Source organism: Trachurus japonicus, chromosome 18 (genome assembly GCF_045865225.1).
Source record: "Trachurus japonicus isolate A0001 chromosome 18, Traja_1.0".
Taxonomy (NCBI): domain Eukaryota; kingdom Metazoa; phylum Chordata; class Actinopteri; order Carangiformes; family Carangidae; genus Trachurus; species Trachurus japonicus.
Genome location: NC_140924.1, coordinates 3,518,789 through 3,540,910, shown reverse-complemented (window position 1 = coordinate 3,540,910; position 22,122 = coordinate 3,518,789). Strand labels below are relative to the sequence as shown.

General features: G+C 43.5%; 1 protein-coding gene and 1 long non-coding RNA gene across 2 annotated transcripts; one reads left to right on the top strand and one right to left on the bottom strand.

Moving 5' to 3' along the window:
• Positions 1-2,854: 2,854 nt before the first annotated feature.
• On the bottom strand, positions 2,855-6,531 carry LOC146968350 (uncharacterized). Its single transcript, XR_015034203.1, has 2 exons — positions 6,451-6,531; positions 2,855-3,129 (listed from the first exon to the last, which is right to left on the bottom strand). It is a non-coding gene; the product is annotated as an uncharacterized LOC146968350 (long non-coding RNA).
• A 5,296-nt stretch (positions 6,532-11,827) lies between these two features.
• Positions 11,828-21,276, top strand: LOC146968349 (sialoadhesin-like). Its single transcript, XM_085759109.1, has 6 exons — positions 11,828-11,858; positions 12,585-12,620; positions 13,655-13,921; positions 14,001-14,249; positions 14,320-14,506; positions 21,171-21,276. Exons 1-6 carry the CDS (start codon positions 11,828-11,830, stop codon positions 21,274-21,276), a joined length of 876 nt encoding a protein of 291 aa, XP_085615235.1.
• Positions 21,277-22,122: the final 846 nt, after the last annotated feature.

The window sequence follows — 22,122 nt, the reverse complement described above, 5'->3', positions numbered from 1 at the left end:
GAAGATGCCAGAGAAGAGGAAGTATACTAACATTACCACATTCAACAGGGAGAGGGCAGCACCATTAAATATCTAAACATTAATAGAGTGATAGTTTGTGATTGATAAAAGCATCACCACGGAGTGGATGAAGGTAACAGCTCATCACCATCAAAGATGTTCATCGGTGAAGACCCCTCACCTGTAACTGTAACCTCAGCATCACAGCCAATCAGAGTGTCTGGTTTCCTCATCAATGTTTCTGCTCTGGAGTCTCTCAGTTTGTTCTGGAGCTGAACTTTAGATCTGGACTGAGACACTTTTGGCGCTTTTCCACTACACTTTCACAGCACGGAATGGCACGGCACGGCTCAGTAAAGGTGCTTCCACTACAGCTGAGTTCTCTAGTTCCTCCTCAGCAGGGGCGGGGTCGGCACAGGGGTGATCAAGGAGGCTATCGCGGGGCCACATTGTCTGTCTCTCTTGTTTCTCTCCTCTCGTCAGCTCCAAACTCACTGGTCTGCACCTCTTTAACAGACCAGAGTGGTTTTACACACAGCAACATTTAACTCAGGTGAAGGAACAACAACAGTCTGATGCAGGTCAGCTGGCTCTGTTGCCGCTCTGCTTTTGAAATTTCCAGGTTTGATTCTCATGTCGGACGTAGCGCTCGCGACTCTTCCAGTGACGCCGCTCTGTCCAATCAGTGGAAGGCAGTCGGCTGACGTCACGTTATAGTATCGCTTCGGCTGCTTGGGTCCAGGGCCGAGGAGGAACTAAAATAGTTCCTGGTACTAGGTACTAGGGCTGGTGGAAAAGCAGAAAAAAGCGTGCCGCGCCGTGCCAGTGGAAAAGCACCATTTGAGACAGGCCAGTTTGTCAGGAGACATTGGTCTGTCTACTGCAGAGACAGAAGGTGCGTTTCCATCAGCTGTTTAGATGCATCGAGATGTATCGCATCGGAAAATGATGATGGAAACGCCGTGATTCGCATTTAAATCCCCTGATTCGCACAAACTGAAATACGCTCGCTAGGGCCGGGTTTTGGTTGATTCGAATGGGATGGAAACAGCTGTATGCGAATCAAGTGTGACGTAGCCACTTTCACCCCGTCTACTCCCGTGTTTGCAGTTCACTCACAAGACAACATCAGGGTTTCCGCTGTCACACAACAATTAATTAATTAATTGTGGCACCGCCACGGCAAAATAAAAGCTCCTACACACCTTCATAATGATGTTACTGCACTTCTTCATAGTTCCTCCTCAGTAAAAACGAAACGCCTATCAACCAGCGTTTATCATTAAAGGGGACCTATTATGCTCCTTTTTGCACCAACTAAAATAGTTCCTGGGTGTCTTAAAGACATGTCTGTGACGTGCTTCGGTCAAAATACCCCGGACGTCTGCCCGGCCGAGGAGGCCTGCAGACGGACGTCCGCCCGGCCAAGGAGGCCTGCAGACGGGCTCTGCCTGTGTGAGGAGCCGCTGCAGCTCCGGAGCTCCGTCGGTCCAGCGTTACGTCGCCCCGGCGGTACGTCGCTTCTCACACAGGTACAGCTTCACTTACATGAAACGTCGGCGTAAACTTCTAAATAAAACTCAGTAAAGTGACGCTACAGCGCTACAACAGGCAGGGAAGAAGCAGGAAGTAGACCGCTCCGCTCCGCTCTCCGCTGTGACACCAGGCACAACAGAGCAGCATGGGAGGAGGCGGGGCCGGCTGGAGCAGAGACCTCGGCATGACCATGTAGGGGAGTCCGGCACGCCATGACGTAGACGCGAGCTCATGTAAAAAAAAACTCAGCGCAACCGAGTGTAACAGGTGTGCAGAGAAATCCCAATTATCTAGCAGGGTTTACCTCCAAATGCATTAACCTCAGGATATGACACTTCCACGGCCTCGAGAACCATTATCCAACATTTTAAACATATATAAAAGTCTGAAAAGCTGGAAAAGCATAATAGGTCCCCTTTAAAGGGTTAGTTCGGGTCTTTTGATATGAATCTATATGGCATCCCCATCACCAGTTACGTGCTGAGACAGTTACGTGCTGTGACAGGTTCAGCATCACATCAGGTTCATAAAGCTCTCCCTTTGGCTCTGTGCTAAAACAAGGGATGGCTTCATCACTTGTGTCATAATCAGATATGTTTATGTGAACTATCCGAGCAGTAAACTCAGTGAAACAGCTGATGGAAACACACAGCCGTCTGCAGGCGGCAGCGCGCAGTGATACGCAGGGAGAGAAAATAGCGCCAAGCGATTGCGAGGTCAGACTTTTTCGTGGACAACGGTTTTGTGATGCAAATGTATCACTCTTTTGAACGCATATTGTTTTGAGAAGAAAAACGCTTTATTTCCGTGACCCCAGCCAACTAGCCGGACTACATTCGTCAGCACCGAAACCAGACCGGAACTCCGCTCACGGGACGCAGTCCGGGGAAAGTCACTGTCACAGCACGTAACTGCTGATGGGGATGCCATATAGAGTCACATCAAAAGACCCGAACTAACCCTTTAATAAAGTCTGTGGCACAGAACACAAGAAGCTCATCCTCCACGTTACTGTTGACTGTTCAGCAGGAGGAGCTGTTTACGAAACCCTGACCTGTGGTTCCTCTACGTTTTATATACCACCAACAATAACAACAAACAGAGGCAGACCAACTCCCAGTCCAATCTGTAGACCCTTGTCTCCTGTCCCCCCTGTTCCTCCTGCAGAGAGAAGCAGAGTGAGGTATCAGCTGTCAGGTCGGTGATGAGTGAAGAACACAACAGAGTCTGGACTCTGGGACTCACCTGACTGGACCTCCAGGTGGACGATGCTGATTGGTTCAGTGGGTATATATCCTTGTTCAGTGATTGTTTCCCCCTGGTCGACTCGACACTCGTATGTTCCTGTGTCGTTACTGGTCACGTTCTTCAGGATGATGGACACGTCTCCGTTCTTCATCTCTCCGTCCTTCAGCTCCACCCGACCTTTAAAAGATGGAAGCTGGTTGTATGGATCAAGTCTCCCGTCCCGAATCATCAACACATATCCTGGTTCCAGTCCAGGTCTGGTCCACTCTAAGACATCAGTGTTGCTGGGGGCTCGACACGGCAGAGTTACAGACTGTCCAGGTTTAACTGTGATGTTCACTGGGACTGAAACAGAGCAGAGAGGTCAAAGGTCAGAGAGCAGCTCCACACTCAAACATCAGCCAATCAGAGAGAGAGAGAAGAGTCACTGGTTTCTGGTCAACTGGACCACACACACACACACACACACACACACAATATATTCTTGAAAACCGGGTCCCGTTTAGTCCTCACAAAGATAGTTACACACACATACTATACGTTTTCCAGATAAAGTATTTGTAATTAAACTATGGGAGCCAACACTGCAGAATTAAAACCTAATTAAAAAACCAACAGCTCAGACAGTAACTAATTTAATTTGATCTGAATTTCAGTTTCAATTTGTCAACCATGACAAAACAAATAATTAAAGCAGAAGTAAGTGGTCTGGTCGTTTTCGCTAATGCTGCGTTCCAGGCAGGCTTTTGAAACCGTAAATTACAGCTTCAAGTCACAACTTACGACTTTGTAGCGTTCCAGGCAACCCACTCGTGTTTTTCCGACCTGTTTTACCTGTGAAAGTCACTATAACGGCCACTATAACTTCTGACCGGTGAAGTCGTACCAGATCAGTGAAGTCTGCCGTCATTGGGAGCAACAAGCCACGTTTAGGAAATGCCACTGAATACATTTCAATAAAATGAATTTGACTTTCTATCTCATAAGTATGGCTTTTTAATCTCATATATTTTATATTCTTTTCTTTAATGTTTTTCAATTTCAGTTTTGTCTTAAGGCTTCGTTTACTTTTACATCTGATCAATTTTGACCTGTTTTTTCCTTTTACTTTTTTTTCAATACGGAGTTGGGCTTACATTATGGTTTGAATCTTGCACATAGAGACACTTGTGGAGTAGATAAGACTGTGATCCAGCAGCACTGTTTATTAAAACTGTTGCTGTGTGTGTCCGAGTTGTGCTAGTGTGCACAATGGCACTCAGATGACAGGCTGCAGTGATCAAGTTTGTCCCGATTGCTTTTAAATATCCCCGTGTGCTTGGCCACTTAATGCATGCTTGCACACTATATGTAGTACGTTCCACCAGCCAAGCGCACTCAGCCAAGTGGAGAAATGGGACAGCGCCAGAGTGAATTCCTAGAACCAGGATCAGGTCAACATGTGAATTTTCTGAATGTAAAACACATACACATGAAGTTAGTAAGTCTGTGTCCACAATTCACATTTCATTCTTTATTTCCTACAGGCACAAAAGCAACAATCAGTATATGCATACATTTTTCAAAAAAAAAAGTCAGTCTCTTTAATTTGCTATTTATTTGCTAGTATCCTTCCACATTTTGTACAACTACACCACAGGTAACCAGGAGAAAAGACATAAAGGTAACATTAGATAACTTGTAGTATCTGTATAGTAAATGTGTGTCTGCCACTGATGAAGGCCTTTGGGTCCTGGGGGAACTTTTACCTTGTTTATTATGTGGAATATGTGAGGAAACAAGTGAAACAGCTGATGGAAACACACAGCTGTCTACAGGCGGCAGCGCGCAGTGATACGGAGGGAGAGAAAATAGCGCCAAGCGATTGCGAGGTCAGACTTTTTCGTGGACAACGGTTTTGTGATGCAAATGTATCACTCTTTTGAACGCATATTGTTTTGAGAAGAAAAACGCTTTATTTTCGTGACCCCAGCCAACTAGCCGGACTATATTCGTCAGCACCGAAACCAGGCCAGAAACTCCGCTCACGGGACGCAGTCCGGGGAAAGTCACTGTCACAGCACGTAACTGCTGATGGGGATGCTATATAGATTCATATCAAAAGACCCGAACTAACCCTTTAATAAAGTCTGTGGCACAGACACAAGAAGCTCATCATCCTCCACGTTACTGTTGACTGTTCAGCAGGAGGAGCTGTTTACGAAACCCTGACCTGTGGTTCCTCTACGTTTTATATACCACCAACAATAACAACAAACAGAGGCAGACCAACTCCCAGTCCAATCTGTAGACCCTTGTTTCCTGTCCCCCCTGTTCCTCCTGCAGAGAGAAGCAGAGTATCAGCTGTCAGGTCGGTGATGAGTGAAGAACACAACAGAGTCTGGACTCTGGGACTCACCTGACTGGACCTGCAGGTGGACGATGCTGATTGGTTCAGTGGGTATATATCCTTGTTCAGTGATTGTTTCCCCCTGGTCGACTCGACACTCGTATGTTCCTGTGTCGTTACTGGTCACGTTCTTCAGGATGATGGACACGTCTCCGTCCTTCATCTCTCTGTCCTTCAGCTCCACCCGACCTTTAAAAGATGGAAGCTGGTTGTATGGATCAGGTTTCCCGTCCCGAATCATCAACACATATCCTGGTTCCAGTCCAGGTCTGGTCCACTCTAAGACATCAGTGTTGCTGGGGGCTCGACATGGCAGAGTTACAGACTGTCCAGGTTTAACTGTGATGTTCACTGGGACTGAAACAGAGCAGAGAGGTCAAAGGTCAGAGAGCAGCTCCACACTCAAACATCAGCCAATCAGAGAGAGAGAGAAGAGTCACTGGTCTCTGGTCAACTGGACCACACACACACACACACACACACACCATATATTCTTGAAATCCGGGTCCCGTTTAGTCCTCACAAAGATAGTTACACACACATACTATACGTTTTCCAGATAAAGTATTTGTAATTAAACTATGTGAGCCAACACTGCAGAATTAAAACCTAATTAAAAAACCAACAGCTCAGACAGTAACTAATTTAATTTGATCTGAATTTCAGTTTCAATTTGTCAACCATGACTGTTAGAGCCATTTTGTGAATTACACATAAGGTGATAAATAATTTACATGTGTTGGATTTATCCTTTATATACCGTATTTGAGGTCATAAGAGTGCCTATTAGTTAATAACAGCTGCTCTCTTCTTATTGGCTGAGACGTGCATAACGTGATGTATGCGTAATTTGGTTCAGTTATGATTATGGAGGCGAGGAGAGCACACTAGTTTTTGACCGTGCTGTCATGCTAATTGTGCTAATGATTATTGCCTGATTTTGGATTGCTACACAGTTTTTTATTATTTGTTGTAACTTGAAGAAAGGTTTCAATAAACCCTCGTGAGAAAGAAGAACTGTGGAGTTTTTGTGGCAGAAGACACGCGTCAACTACATGCTTGCGCTCCATAATTTTAGTGTGTGTTTAAAAAGTAAAAAGAGACGGAGCCACAGTTACAATGACAAAACAAATAATTAACAACAACATTGTTCAAAAGACTGTTACTACTAATAGTAGATAACAACAAGTTGACAATGTTAAAGTCTGAAGCATCGTCAGTAAAACAGCCTCCAAAGAATCTGCTGCACTGTGAACAGATCAGAACTCAGAACTCACCTGCAGAGACAGACACCAGGAGACAGAGGGACAGAGTCCAACACAGACTCAGAGACGATACAGACGACATCATCAGTCCTGCTGCTTCACAAACACAACCACCGCTTTGTAGGAGGTGTTTCTTCTTCTTCTTCTTCTTCTTCTTTTGGGTTTTTGGCAGTTCACAACCTGGTGAATATCAGCAGTCTCCTCATCGGGTCTAGAATAAAAGTAAACCCTAATTTTATTGTTTGATACTACGCTGCCTCAACATAACAGGTGCAATAGGGGCCTGTCGGTGAGCTGCAGCGCACTACAGGTGTGAGGAATCAGAGCAATTAGGTCCGACCGAGTCTCTTCAAATATTATTAAAGTGGTTTCTTGTCGGTTGACCGATGGAGTCAACTCATTCCAGTTTTCATGCCGGTGCCACCACAGCAACTTCATATATACAGGTGCCGTCAAAACGGTGGAATCTGTGCAAATCTGCTCATGTTAACAAAGAATCAAAACACTTGTAATACATTTTTTGTTTGTCTTAATGTCAGTAATCAACTCAGTAATTTTCATGGTGATATCTAAAGGTTAAAAATTTTACCCTATTCACATGAGAAAAATAATTAATAGGCGTTTATAAGTCGCAAGTAGAGAAATTGGTTTGGTGATTGACTTGAATGTGTGTCCCCACACTTCTATACAATAAGTTATGTATGTATTCTGTCACAACAGCTGGGAAGTTTTGAGAAGTCGGACGCTCAGTTCTGCTTTAAGTAGAGTATACGATTCTTTCTGACAGTATCATAACCTATAGCGACAAGTGTAATTCCTCCCGGCCAGTAGGTGTCGCACTCACACTCGCCAATTATTGATACACTATAAAAAACAATTCTGTAAAATTAATACTTTTACCCTCTAGACATTCTATGGATGTGTTATTTTTGAAAAATGAATTGTTTTGATGTAAAAGTTGTAGCTATAACCTTGAAGCAAAATATCATGGTTTGCAGCACTGCAATCACAGCTCTAAAACATGTTGTTTTGAAATGTCTGGACACAGTCTTCTATTTTTGACTAGCATATAAAATATTTGGATCATTAGTAAATGTGTATCAAATTTAAATAAATAATTGTATTCCTCCAAATAAAATTTAAAAAATGCAGTCCTTTGGGTAAATCTCAAAACGTCGCCCTAGAGAGTTTTTCGTATGAACACCCAATTCTTTTGTGAAATGATATTGTCACAGTCCCACCTCTCCAACCTGTAACCTGAGCCACACCGCTAGACGTAACGTAACAACAACAGTAACGGCGGACTAACTGTCGGGTCCCTTGAACACTGCGCCGAAGTGACCGAGGCGGAGTGGCAGACGACACTAGTGTGGTATCGTAAGGGCGGGGACTGCTAACTCCATCGGCTGACAGGAAGTTAGACAAAACCACCGGATCGCTTACTACTGCTTTAAGGAAAATTAGATTGTCAAAATACCCCATCTGTAATCAACTAACATTAAGCTCTGACACACATGCTTATCAAACCAGACATGCCACAAGAGGTTATTATCAACTACCGAAAGCTAAAAAAGAGGCTATGCAAAGTACAGTGTTGTATCGAGCAATGCCATCATGGAATGCACTGCCAGAACACATCACTAAAGAAAAAACAAAACTAGGCTTTAAGAGGCTATTGAAATGTCACCTAACAGCCCAGAGGTAGAAAGGGCACATGTTAGAGACACACGAAGAGTGCATAGGCGTACACATATAAATACATAGGCTACACATACATACTCACAGATGTTGATGATTTAGATATGGGTGGACCCCAGGAAGATTAGTGGCTGCTGTATTTTAATCCAATTAAAATAAACAATCAGAGAGTATTCTCCTGTGATTTTCGTGTCTGAGCCCAGTCTCCGGCCTGGTCGCTCCCGGACTTTTAATTGCATGCACGCATGTATGATGATGGTATCATTTTAGATTATGATGATGATGTAATTTTAGATCTCAGATTTTACCTTTAAGTCAATGTAGAAAAAATAGAGGGGAGGTAGAGTGCTGCAGAGGCCACAGGGAAAAAAAAAAAAGAGTATGAAAATGTAGAGTGGCTCAAGGTGCTCTTCAAGGGAAAAATAATCCAAATAAATTGGAAAAAACTGACTGTCTGTGGAAGGATGGTGGTGCAGTCAAAAAAGAGCTCCCGAGGCACTCTTGATTGCTCAGATTTTTTAATAGCTAAATAAAAAAGGACCCAACGCGTTTCGACGCTGTCTTCATCAGGGGTTTGAAGCACAAGATACACAGGCGGCTATTTAACCAAGTGGTTAGGGTTAGCTCATCTGTGAGGCGAAAACACAAAGAGAGGAACTACGTCACCAGGTTGACGTCATCACCGACGCAACCTCAAGTGCAACACTTTCAACCCAAGCGGAGCTAACTCTGCCAAAGATCCAGGAGGGTATTGACAGACTCCACAAAGCCTTGGCTCAAACCAAAATTGAGAAATTCAAACGTGACGAGCAGGTCAGGACTATAAGGATGAAACAGGTTATGCCTGGCCATCTCGCCAAACCCACAGGAACAAACGCACTGGCACAGTGTCTTTCAGCAGCATGCTCAGCAGCGCGAACACGAGTGAAGATGAGGACGAGAATGTGTCAAGCCAAACTACTTCCCACGGTTCTTTTTTAGACAAAGGCATGGATCCAACGACAGTGAGAAAAAGAGGAGGAAAACGAGGCGGGGGAGGCGGAGGAATAAGACGCTCCCGAGACTACGAGCTGCGGCCACGGAACCAGCCCCAGCCCCAGACCCGAGCGCCGAGACAGTGATAAACATCTCAAGTAGGCTATATCCAGTGCTTACATTTCTAAATCATAAGGTGCACGGAACGCAAAGTACACATGACAGCTCAGGGATGACGAGACGGGCACAGGTCCCGGAACGTATGCGGCGCACGGGGGGTGGGTGGGTGGGGGGACACAAGCCTCAATTTCAAATAAATATAAATAACAATTTCAAACTAGAAAATTTCCTCTCGGGAAATTTTGAATGGGCCACGGGAGCTACTGCCGGTTGTGCCATCTCTGTCAACATGGGAATCAAACCCACGATCTTAAGGTCAAGACAGAGCTGATCAGACAGACACATGATCATCTTTCTATAAGCACTGATATGGAGGAGCTGTAACCACATTAGGTTAACTGTGTGTGTGTGTGTGTGTGTGTGTGTGTGTGTGTGTGTGTGTGTGTGTGTGTGTGTGTGTTTATCTTGTGTAATAGGGCCAGGACTCAATTAAAACAATTAATCTAATTAATTAGAGGCTTTGTAATTAATGAATCGCAATTAATTGCATTTTAATCGGATATAAATATTTGACCTGAGAACAGTGAGAAGCATTTTTTTCACATGGATTTTAGTATACCATTGAATGACTGAATAGATTAAAGCAGAAGTAAGTGGTCCGGTCGTTTTCGCTAATGCTGCGTTCCAGGTAGGCTTTTGAAATCGTAAATTACAGCTTCAAGTCACAACTTACGACTTTGTAGCGTTTCAGGCAACCCACTCGTGTTTCTCCGACCTGTTTTACCGGTGAAAGTCACTATAACGGCCACTCGTAACTTCTGACCCGTGAACTCGTACCAGATCGAACTGGTACCACTTCACGGTCGGAAAAATACGAGTTTCCTTGAACGCACCATAACAGTCCTCGTCCCTACGTCGCCACATTCACGGCGTTCCTTGGCTGCACACACAGCCCTGCATGCCGTTCTCTCTCCTCATTGGATAAAAACTGTAGGATACGATAAATGTTTTCTCCTCGGCTCAGAGCAGAGCAGAGTGACTGACAGACCCGTGTTTCAGACCAAACACTCTATAGAAGTGATTGCTGTCGGAAGATATAACTATTTAAGACTTATATTAACACAAATATATCACTTAGGCTACTTCTGCTTTAAGCAACAAAACATAGTTTTTTTTTTCAAGGTGGTACTTAACCAAGACCAACATGCAAATTATCGATTAATTCATTAATCGATATTTGATACAGATTTAAATGGTCTTTCCTGCCAATACACTATGATGATTACTGTAGTATTTAACTAGGCTACATAAATCACAGTAGCATAAACTGATTTGTTGAACGGACCAGGTGATGGGCTGACTGGTCCTGTCTAACTTCTGTGTACTGGGTGCCATTGTGCAGGGTGTTAAGGCAGCCTTCCTCCACTGCAGTCCCTATGGTCCTGGACCCTCTGGCTGGTGGGGTGGGCTGCTTTCAGCTGGGGGGGACTCTATCAGCTGCTCCCACGAGAGGCATTTGACGCATTTGACACCAACAAGGTTTAACTTTAAAACCAGATTAAATCATGGTTTAAGTTTAAATTCTGTTGCACGTTAACTGTGTTTTAATCACATGAAGGTGTGTGTGTGTTTGTGTGTGTGTGTGACTGTAATCACATGAAGCTGGCTCTAGAGTCTGTGTGTGTGTGTGTGACTGACTTGACACATAGTTAGTTAGTAGCTGCATCCTGTGTCAGTCTGCACTATCAATTAAAAAAAAGGCAATAAAAGCCCAAAAAATAAAAAATCACACAAATCTTCCTATTATTCAAAGATTGGCACGGCGGCCTGTTAATAGACAGTAGGTCAGCTCAGTTGTGCAGCAAAACCTGCATTTTCCATAAGAAGCCAGGGGTAATAAGTCTGCTTCACCTTGAACTGAGCTGCTGCACTTGTGCATCCCATCCCTGACCTGTCGCTGGATGTCCCACACAACTCTCCACTCACTGCCTCTCCTCTTCTTCTGAATCTCCCTGCTGTCAGCGGGCTGATGCCAGGGTCCCCACCTGTTGCTCCGGCCACTGTTTCCCACAGTTTCAAATAAATTACGTCCGCCATGAATAGATTTTCCGGCAATATTGTTCCGTTCATTCATCTCCTATGGTCAAGATTTACAAAATAATGGATATTGAACCCTCTGGTGTCATCACATGGACATTTGACAGTTGACTCTAGTGGCATCTGGTGGTGGAGACATGCTACTACACAGTGGCTCTAAACCTCAGGCCTGGACACACATTTACATTGTAGATATCAGACACCAAAAAACTGTAACTGAACAAGCAGCATGGTCTCAATGTGCAATATGCTTATAAGATCAATAATTAAGATAATCAATCATCTTCATTAAACAAACTGAGTCATGTCAGAGTGCAAAAACTCTCTGATCAGAAACACAGCAGTGTCAGTGTGAGGGTCAGTGAATGCATCATGGTAATTAAAGATGTTCTATGTAGTAGGTGAGAGTGCAGCAGAAACCACAGAGGAAGGAGGAGGGTTTAATGTGCAGTGACTAGAGCTGATCAGAGAGCAGCTGGGACTTGGTTGGAGAGTCAGGATGGAGGAATCCTCTCTGCTCAAGCTGCTCTGTGAGTTTCTCTTTCATCTGCTTTGGTTTCTACATCACTGTCACGTCTCTGTGTGGATCCAGTCCAACATCAGGACCGGACCTCTGCTCATAGATAGATATAGATAGATATCAATTTTATTTGTCATTCAGAAAATATACACCTTGCACTGAATGTAAGAATGAAATTATATATTATATACATATTATTATTGATCATGGAGCTGATGGTGTCTTCACTAAAGTTTGGCTCTGCACCTGCACACAGTGTTGTCTATGGATGTGCGTGCATTTCTGCTATTTTGTCTTTACTAAAGTTCCCATGATGCTTTGAGGCGACTGTAAAACCACTGTAGTTTGTTAAAGGGACGGTTGAGCATCTTTCTCCTCAGAGTCAGTTTAAAGGTCAAAGGTTTTTTATTTGTCATTTCTTGTACGGTGTACACGAGATGAAATTGTGTGCTCCTAGATTAAAAGCAGTGCAAAAAATCTGAACATTCAAAAGCATACAAAATATAATCCTATGTTTATTAAAAAGATAATAAATAAATATTATTAGTAGTAATAATAATTTTTAAAAAAGCAGCAGCAGTTTAGGTAAAGTGGTTAAAGGTTAAAGTGCACCGTCACACTTCACTTCCTCAGGCAGCAGAGTCCGGCTGTTACACACCACACTCTGTCACGATGCATTGTGGGAAATGTAGGCTGCAGTGTTTCCTCTTTCAACCTGACTGTTGTGTCTCTGCAGGTCTGATGTCTCTGCTCTGCTCCACAACACACACAGGTCAGTGACAGTGAACTCCTGCTGGCCACAGCTGACGTCTCCACAGGAAGTGGGTGGAGCTTAGTTCAGAGGTGGAGCAGCTGGGCATAAGTTCAGTTTGAATTGGTTTCATTAGTGTACACTCTTGTTGTTCCTCTCCACCATTTTCTTTAAACTTATTATTAGTGTGAATGCTGAAAGCTACTACTTTCCGCCGTTTTTTGGACCGCTTCTAGTCCTTCATGCTTAGTGCTATTTCAACGATTAAAATATCACATTGTGCAGCTTTTTCTGGACATTATCGGAATTACTTTTCTATTTTCAACTATTGATACTTTTTAAAATATTCAAATATTTCTGATTTTATTTTTGTCCCATTAGAAATACATTGGAACAGTCTTCACACTCTGAAACTACTGGTCCTATTTTGAACCTAATTTGCTTCCACATACTTTTACCTACAGACTTCTTTCAAATTCTGATCTGTTGACAAACTTGAATGTATTCAACCTGTGTACAACTTTTCCATATCTTGTACCGTTTTTTACTGACAAATTTCACACTTTTCAATGAGTGTGTATGGCGTTTGATCAGAGTGGGTGACATCATCATCAGATTGGAGGACAGCCAAAAAAGCGACTGGAACTTTTCTTTTGAAACTGCCACCAAAGCTACAAATGACACTCATTGACACACAAGAATTGGTACAATTGGTACAAAGTACAATTTTTTGAACAGCAGAGTAGAAGGAGCTCAACTTTGTAATTCACTGGAATGGGCATTATACTTTGTTTGAATTCACCAAAAAATAGTCACACTTCACAAAAAAGTCCTCTACTTACTTGGTGTGGCTCATTATGAGTTCCTTTTTTTAAGCATTAGTCAGTGAGCCTCTTATACAGGTTTTTTTTTGTTACCCTTCTCTCATTGAATGCAACTGTAGTGGTTAGACCACTGGGCTGATGACCCGAAGATCGTAGGTTCAAATCCAAGCCTCAACAACTTTGTTAGTGAATCATTAATTAACATTAAAGCTCAACTCTTCCCTCTCTCAGCTCGTCTGACTGTGAGTCCCAGCAGCTCTCAGCTGTTTGATGGACACTCCGTGTCTCTGAGCTGTGAGGAGGACGACAGCTCTGCTGGATGGAAGGTGATGAGGAACACAACCAGAGACACCAGAGCTCAGTGTGGAGTCGACTGGGGAAAACCAACTGGTTCCTCCTGTAGAATCGGCTACATCTTCCCATGGGACAGTGGAGTTTACTGGTGTGAGTCTGGAGAGGGAGCAACAAGCAGCAGCAGCATCAACATCACTGTGACTGGTAAGATCAGACTGTGGAGTCAGTGTTGATGAAGCTGTGTGGAAATGGATCAACTGCTGTACTTTGTCTCTGTGTTGAGGTGGACCAGTGATCCTGCAGAGTCCTGTCCTCCCTGTGATGGAGGGACATGATGTCACTCTGAGCTGTCAATCAAAGGAGACCCCTCCCTCCAACCCCCCAGCTGCTTTCTATAAAGATGGCTCCCTCATCAGGACTGAGCCTACACGTCACATGACCATCCACCATGTCAACAAGTCTGATGAAGGCCTCTACAGCTGTAACATCACAGGCCATGGAGGGTCTCCATCCAGCTGGATCACTGTCACAGGTCAGGAGGTTTCACCATTTCACCACTTATTCATCCACATATTTACCTGACCAGGTGAATCTCTCTACAGAAAGACCTCCTACCACTCCAGGCCCTTCCACCTCTTCTCCTCCTCCTCCCTTAGCCCCGCCCCCCGTCTCCTCCTCCCTCCATCTTGTCCTCACTGTGCTCCGTCACCTGGTGATGATTTGTCCGTACATCGTCTCCACTGTCCTCATGGTGTCTCTGTATCCACACAGAGCCAAAGGTATCTATCTATCTATCTATCTGTCTGTCTGTCTGTCTGTCTGTCTATCTATCCATCCATCCATCCATCCATCCATCCATCCATCTAACTATTTCTTTCAATCTCATCATTAGTAACTCCTTTGACAGGAAGTGACCCACCTGTCCCCATGGCAACAGTACCACCCATCCCAGCAGAGCCGACATTGGCTGAAGTCAGTAATGATGTCACAGCGGTCACCACTGAGCATGACTTCTGATCAGAGTTCAGTTCCATCAAGAAGAGGCAGAAACTCCCCCTGTAGTTTGTGTGTGGATCATATTTTGTAGCTTCATGTAACAACAGTGACTGTGTTTACATGGACTTCAGTACCCGGTTTTGATGGTTACCCCGATTTTGATCAAATTTGGGATATGCTGTTTACATGAACTTAGAGAAACCTGTTAAGTTTCCTTGTATCCATAATAAACACCAGTATCCCAGTTTCTGATTACTGCGTCTTATGTGCGTATGCGTGTTTCATGTTTATTGTTTTACAACAGGAAGCAACAAATTGAAAATCTCTACAAATAAGAAGAAGTACAAATTAACAACACTGCCATGATATATAACTTAATAAATGAAGATAAAATGTAATGCAGACTGATCGGTTCATTGTAAAACATTTATTTATTGATGTAAATGTGGTGATTTCTGTACGTAGGCTCCAGAGCCCCGAGGCAGCGCTGCTCCTCTGTCCAATACACACATGAAGCTTCACTTTTCATTCAAACAAACTAATGCGACTGCCACAATTGTTAGATTTCATCAATGAGACCAACATTTATCTCCTAAAAATAATTTAACCAGCCGGTGGTAAACCTCTAAAAGTAAGTTAATTGGCAATCGTTTTCTCCCCCGGGTTGACGACGTAGGTTGGCCGGCCGAGCAGCTCTGCAGACCGGCTGCTGCCTCTGTGATGTTGCGGTTGCTGCTTCACTTCTCTCTTCTAGCAAATTTTCCGATGATGAGTGGCTTTCATATATCAGGTTTACATGCTGGTTTCTTTCGTTCTTCAGGCAGCAAAATCGGGATATGGGCTTATCCCGATTTCTGAAATCGGGATATGGTGTTTACATGCTCAAATCAAAAACAGTATACTTAAAAACCCTGATATTGAATTCCATGTAAACGCAGTCAGTGCGTGAATTCCTGATCTTTGGTATTTGACCATGTGACCTGCTGCCTATTAACATGTTGAATACGTTTTTGTATGTTTGAACCGTTCCTTCTGTTTCTGTGACTCTGAACATGTTGAATAAAGTGTTGTACATTTGAAGTAGCAGTACTTCCTCCTGATTTCTTTGTTTATCTGCGTTTTCACACTTTAGTCACGTGGAAGGTTTAAAACTCATTGTGGTTTGATTTTCTCGGACAGAGTGAGACATCCTGTTTCCATCTCTTCACACCCTAAAGACTAAAGTCACTGATGAAGCAGGAACTCAACATTCAAGACTCAAGATTCTTTATTTTCATTGAGACCAGCTCATTAATATGTATACACATAAATATATATAATATAAAACATTTTAGCCGTTAACACATTCTCACCCAGACAGGACACACTCAAAGTCAAACACTGATGCCAACATCTGCTTTAGAAAATATATATATGCCCCGCCCCCTGCTCTGACACCTGCTCTGTCCATCACTACATGTGTTAACCAGCAGGTGGCAGCACTTCTCTCCGACTGAACACCAACATCAACAGGCTTCTGCAAAACTGCTCTCAGATCAGTTTGAGACTTGAACTGATCAGGATCAGTGTCTTCATTAGACACTGGTCTGGACATGAGTCTGTCCCTTCTGTCTGTGGACCTGAGTTGACTTGAGATGATGACGATGATGACGATGATGACGACGATGAAGCCGTTTCCACTGCCGTCCAGTTTGTCCTGGTCGTCATCTCTCTTCAGTCTGTGGTTGAGTGTTGTTGAAACTGACTGCGAGGCTGCAGCTCACTCTTCCTTCTTCTGCAGCAGCAGTAGCAGCCCTGAGTGGGTTCATCCATCACTGTACAGAAGAGGCTGAACCTGCTGTGTAACAGAAGGGAGGGGTCTTCAGCTGTTGTAGGCAAGGTCATTTTATTTGTATAGGCCGTTTTTACAAACAGTTTAAGGGCTTTACATGGCATCATAACAACATCCTCTGCCCTTAGACCCTCACATCCACTGAGGAAAAACTCCATAGAAAACCCTTTTAACAGGGAAAAATTGGAGAAACCTCAGGGTGAGCAACAGAGGAGAGATCCCTCACCCAGGACGGACAGACGTGCAATAGATGTTGTTACAGACAAGCAGGGGTGGAAAGTAACGAGTTACATTTACTCAAGTTACTGTAATTAAGTAGCTTTTTTGTGTACTTGTACTTTTTTGAGTAATTTTTAAAATCAGTACTTTTACTTTTACTTGAGTACATATTGTTGGAAGAAATTTACTTAGTTACATTTTAAATAGCTTAAGTTACAAAGTAAAAAATATATAACTCTGTGTGGGTTGTCAAAACTAGCTACGCTGCTGCCGCCTCTCTCTCTCTCTCTCTCCCTTCACAGACGCACACAGCAGCAGCAGGTACACACCTCTTTCCCCTCACCGCTACGTGAGTTAGTGCATAACAGGGCTCGTCGCTATGTTGTTATTAGCCATTAGCTGCAGCTAGCGGTTAAAAGCTGACGTTAATGATTAAAGACAACGTTATCAGGCATGTCCATCTATTCGGCTACGTTTATGGTGACCGTGCCAGACACACCGGGGCTGAAGGCCGGACCGGCGGTCCGTTGAGTTAAATGTAGGAGCCCAGTCAGATCCATGGCCATGCTCAGAGGAACAGACAAGCAGCCCACTGCTTGTCTACAGTAAAGAGGCAAGAGAGAGAGAACCTACAGTAAACCCCCCCCCCCCCCCCCCCCCCCCCTCCTTGAGAGCAGACAGGAAAGACAGTAAAAAAAACAGGTGTGTGTGAGTGAAAGAGGGAGAGAGAGATTTTTCTTTTCTTTTTTTTATCCGTATTGAAAATGGTATTGAGTATCGAATATTTTCCTTAATATCTATATTGGGTTGAAAATGTTAGTATCATGATCATGATCGTGACGACCTTAGTGCCAGTAACTGTAACTGTCCATCTGATTGGCTCTGGACAACTGTAGTGTCAGAAGGTCAGAATCAAGTTGGTGCCACAGGAGCTAAAAGATGATGGAGACCAGTGTATCGATGGAGAAGGGACAAGTTTGAAACACAGAGACATGCACGGAGAATGTTAAGCCAATCTCTGGCCATTATAGCCCCCCCCCCAAAAAAAAAAAGTAACTAAGTAACTTGTACTCTGAGTAAATTTTAAATGAACTACTTTTTACTTTTACTTGAGTAGATTTTTACACCAGTACTTTTACTTTTACTTGAGTAAAATTTCATCAAGGTAACTGTACTTTTACTTGAGTAGATTTTTTTGGTACTCTTTCCACCCCTGCAGACAAGACAACAGTTTATAGTTTATGACAGAATGTGGGAAACATGGAAACGTTAAGGAGAGCTGATGGAGGCAGCTTCCGGTGGGAGGAGAGGCAGGGAGAGCAGGCCAGCTTACTGTAATGGGCTCTATACACAGCTCCACCACTTCCTGAATTTAAGGCAGGTCCTTCATTTCCTGTCTTACATTATTGGACAAACTGATTAATCCAGGTGTGTCTGACCATTGTGACTACTCAGACACACCTGGATTAATCAGTTTGTCTGATGAAGGCCTCTACAGCTGTAACATCACAGGCCATGGAGGGTCTCCACCCAGCTGGGTCGCTCTCACAGGTCAGGAGGTCACAGGAGTTGTGTTGTGTAGAAGGAATAGACAAGTACTCCGACTGAGTACAAAAGAACATGTAGAGTTTACCGGAGGCTCTGTAGTCAAGTACAAAGTCACATACATCTTACTTAGCGTATAAGGTGATATGTTCTTTGTAATGTGTAACCCAGCCTGTAGTCCGGTTGTTGGAGTTATCCATGGCGACAACATCCTCAGTTGCCGGGGTAACCATAGCTTTAGCTTCCGCAAGCACACTTTCAATCTGAGTTGACATTGCAAGGGCTTTCTGTAGTGGGGGGGGGGGGGGGGCAACCGCCATTCCGACATCCCACCAGTCCGACATAGGCCTCTAATTGTCTAAATGGCAACACTTAATTTTCTATCAAATGTCCCATCATTCTGACAATTCTTGCCTCCTATGGGCGGAATGACGGTATTTTTTTCTTATTTTAAACATCCTGCCTTTCCAACAGTTCCTTCAATAGCGTATTTTTTTCCCAAAAATATTTTGCACTGATTGGGCATAGGCAGTGAATAAAGGAGTTGGTTAAGTTTAGTAAAAAGACCAGGTAGAGTCTAGACAGGCAGACTAGTCCCTGTCTGCGCTCTGCTGTGTAATTACGCACATCCATGTGGGTATTCCTCTATCAGCATGTCTTAAAGAACCTGTTGAGAAACACACATTTACTTATATCGAAAGCCTTGTTGGAATGGTCGGACGATCGCATGTCTGAATAGCGGTATGTCGGAATGGTGGGATGTCGGAATGACAGCATGTAACCTCTGTAGTGCCAACGTATCCTCCATTAGCAAGCTCTCTCTGATCCTTGTGTTGTTGGTCTTTTTGACGATTTGATCTCGGATCATATGTTCAGCCATTGCGCCAAACTTACAAGTAATAACGAGCTCATGCAAGGCAGCAGCATACTGAGCAGTCGACTCACCGACGGGTTGTGCCTTCTGGTGGAACTTCTTTCTCTCTGCCACAATGGTCAACTTTGGTATAAAAAATGTCTTTAAAACAAACAGGACATCCAGATAAGAGTGTAAAAAATGCACTGGGATTCTGCGCCAACAGTGTGAATCAACATCATTTCCCATTGTCCTCCATTTTGTCAGCTAAAGCTAGCACTTAATTGTCAAACATACGGATCCATGACTCAAAACGTAGCCTTTACTGGAGGCTCTGTAGTCAAGTCCCAAATCACATGTCATACTCAGCATATATGATGTTATAGTCCACTTACTGGTAGAAAGATGTAATAGCATACACATGACTAGACCACAACAGGTCAGGAGGGTCACTTTGATTTCACCACCTATTCATCCACATATGAATCTCTCTACAGAAAGAACTGCTCCCTCTTCTCCTCCCCCTGCCTCCTCCTCCCTCTATCTTGTCCTCACTGTGCTCCGTCACCTGGTGGTCATCTGTCCGTACGTTGTCTCCACTGTCATCATGGTGTCTCTGTATCGACAGAGAGCCACAGGTAACAATCAATCATAGTATTTTACTATTTTATTCTTCAGTCACTGTTTCCATCATTTACAGTTCTGTACTGTTGATTATTATTGATTAGGGCTGACCTCCAAAAGTCGACGATTCGACGATTCGATTCGGAGGGGTCTGATTCGACTATGAACCTCGTAGTCGAATCTAACCCCTACCATTCTGACTATATGGGGGTGCCCACGGCTGCTGAGCATAAATTGTTACATAGAATGTCTTTTTTCGTTATAAAAAGACTATTTTGATACAAAATCTGCCTACTTTCTGTTAATAAAGAGTTCAAAATTATGTGTGCGTTTAAACGGTAGTCTTACGTAGAAATCACCCACTGCAGTTGCACAATTAAATGAGCGGAGGTTTTTTTTTTTTCAAATGAGCGGAGGTGAGCAGTAGGACCGTCAAAGTCACTGCAGAACACTCACGGAGTGGCAAAAAGACGAGGGGCAGAGCCGCCAAAGTTTAAATCAAGGAAGTCTGACAGTCTAACTTCAACATTTATCATGCATGACCTGACAGAACAGCAAAACATTGTGAGGTTACATCTGACTTTGACCGAGATTCAAGAACCTGCTTTCAGTCACGGAAAATAAATTAACTCCAGCGGTGATTTTTTTTTTTTCGATGGATCAGCTGTGTTTACCGTTTCAAGTGTTAATAGTTCTGATGGTTAGACAGATGAATTATTCCCTAACACATCCTAAAGTTTGACATGTCAGAGTTTTTCAGAAGAGGAACTTGTTTTTTTTCCGACTTCCGAGTTGTATTGAACGCACCACAAGTGTCGGGAGTCACAGCTGTAATCTCGTCCCTCTGCAGCCTGTCTGTCTCTCTGCCGGTGCCGCGGTCACACTGTGTGTTACAGGATTGATTAACGTAATGTACGGATTGTCGAGTCCTTCTGACCTCCGTTTGTTTTGATACTACATGTTTTACCCGGTTTCTCTGTGTCCACGACCACCGCTATCCTTCACCACGTTGAGGGATGAGGGATGACTCACAGTCCGAGCAAAAGGAGCGTTGTCCAGGGCAACGTAACATAAACGCATACCCTGGCTCACAATGGCTACTAAAAATCATCCAAAGTGTGGAAAATAAATAAAGGTATTTGTTTTACACCTACCATATTTTTGGGGTGTTTTAGCTCTTTTGTTTGAAACGGAAAAAGTCGCAAATTTGCTGCTATCTAAAAAAAAAAAAAAAAAAAAAAAGGTTCGACGATCAGTCGACTATGGCAAAATCTGACGAATCAGATTCGACTATGAAAATCCTTAGTCGAAAACAGCCCTATTATTGATTATAGATTAATTATCCATCTCTTTCTGTTTATAAACTGAATCTAAATCTTATCAACTCCTCTGACAGGAAGTCACCCAACAGCTCCACCCACCTCTTCTCAGCAGCCATTGGCCGAGGACTATGATGACGTCATGGCGGTCACCACTGAGCATCACTTCTGACCAGAACCAACATCTTCATCATCTTCCTCATCGTCAGCTAGAACCAGACTCCAGTCAAACTGCTGAACCAAAGTGAACGTGTTTCTGAATGAAGTGAGAGATGAATCTGTGGATGTTCACAGAGTCTGATCAGTTCACCATCACTGATCAGTTCAAGTCCAGTTTAAACCAGTTTCAGCCTCAGATTGTCCTGGAGCCACTCAGCTGATGTGAGGTGTTACCTGCAGCAGCAGCCAGCAGGGGGCAGCACCACACTTCACCTGAACATCAACACACTTTGACTCTGTTGCAGCTTTCAATGAGACTGTGGGCCTGTCCCAACACTCGATCACACTTACACACTTGGGTACTTGGCAGGCGCGTTCATGGGCTTAGTGTAAATGCATAAGTGTGTCCCATTTCTCCAACGACCAAAAGTGCGCTTGATTTGCACTAAACCCACACAGTCAGACCGCATGGGAGTGTAAGTATAAATCCCACAATGCACCAGCTGGTGAAGTCTGCCGTCATTGGGAGAAACAAGCCACGTTTAGGAAATGCCACTAAATACATTTCAATAAAATGAATTTGACTTTCTATCTCATAAGTATGACTTTTTAATCTCATATATTTTATATTCTTTTCTCTAATGTTTTTCAATTTCAGTTTTGTCTTAAGGCTTCGTTTACTTTTACATCTGATCAATTTTGACCTGTTTTTTACTTTTACTTTTTTTTCAATACGGAGTTGGGCTTACATTATGGTTTGAATCTTGCACATAGAGACACTTGTGGAGTAGATAAGACTGTGATCCAGCAGCACTGTTTATTAAAACTGTTGCTGTGTGCAGGGGCGGTGCGTGGCGCA

Bases quoted from the DNA above. Each gene is read 5' to 3' on its own strand.
- LOC146968349 (XM_085759109.1), top strand. From the start codon at position 11,828: ATGGAGGAATCCTCTCTGCTCAAGCTGCTCT. The intron at 14,250-14,319 runs GTCAGGAGGTTT...ATCTCTCTACAG, and splicing joins CAGCTGGATCACTGTCACAG to AAAGACCTCCTACCACTCCA. The intron at 14,507-21,170 runs ATCTATCTATCT...AATCTTATCAAC, and splicing joins AGAGCCAAAGGTATCTATCT to TCCTCTGACAGGAAGTCACC.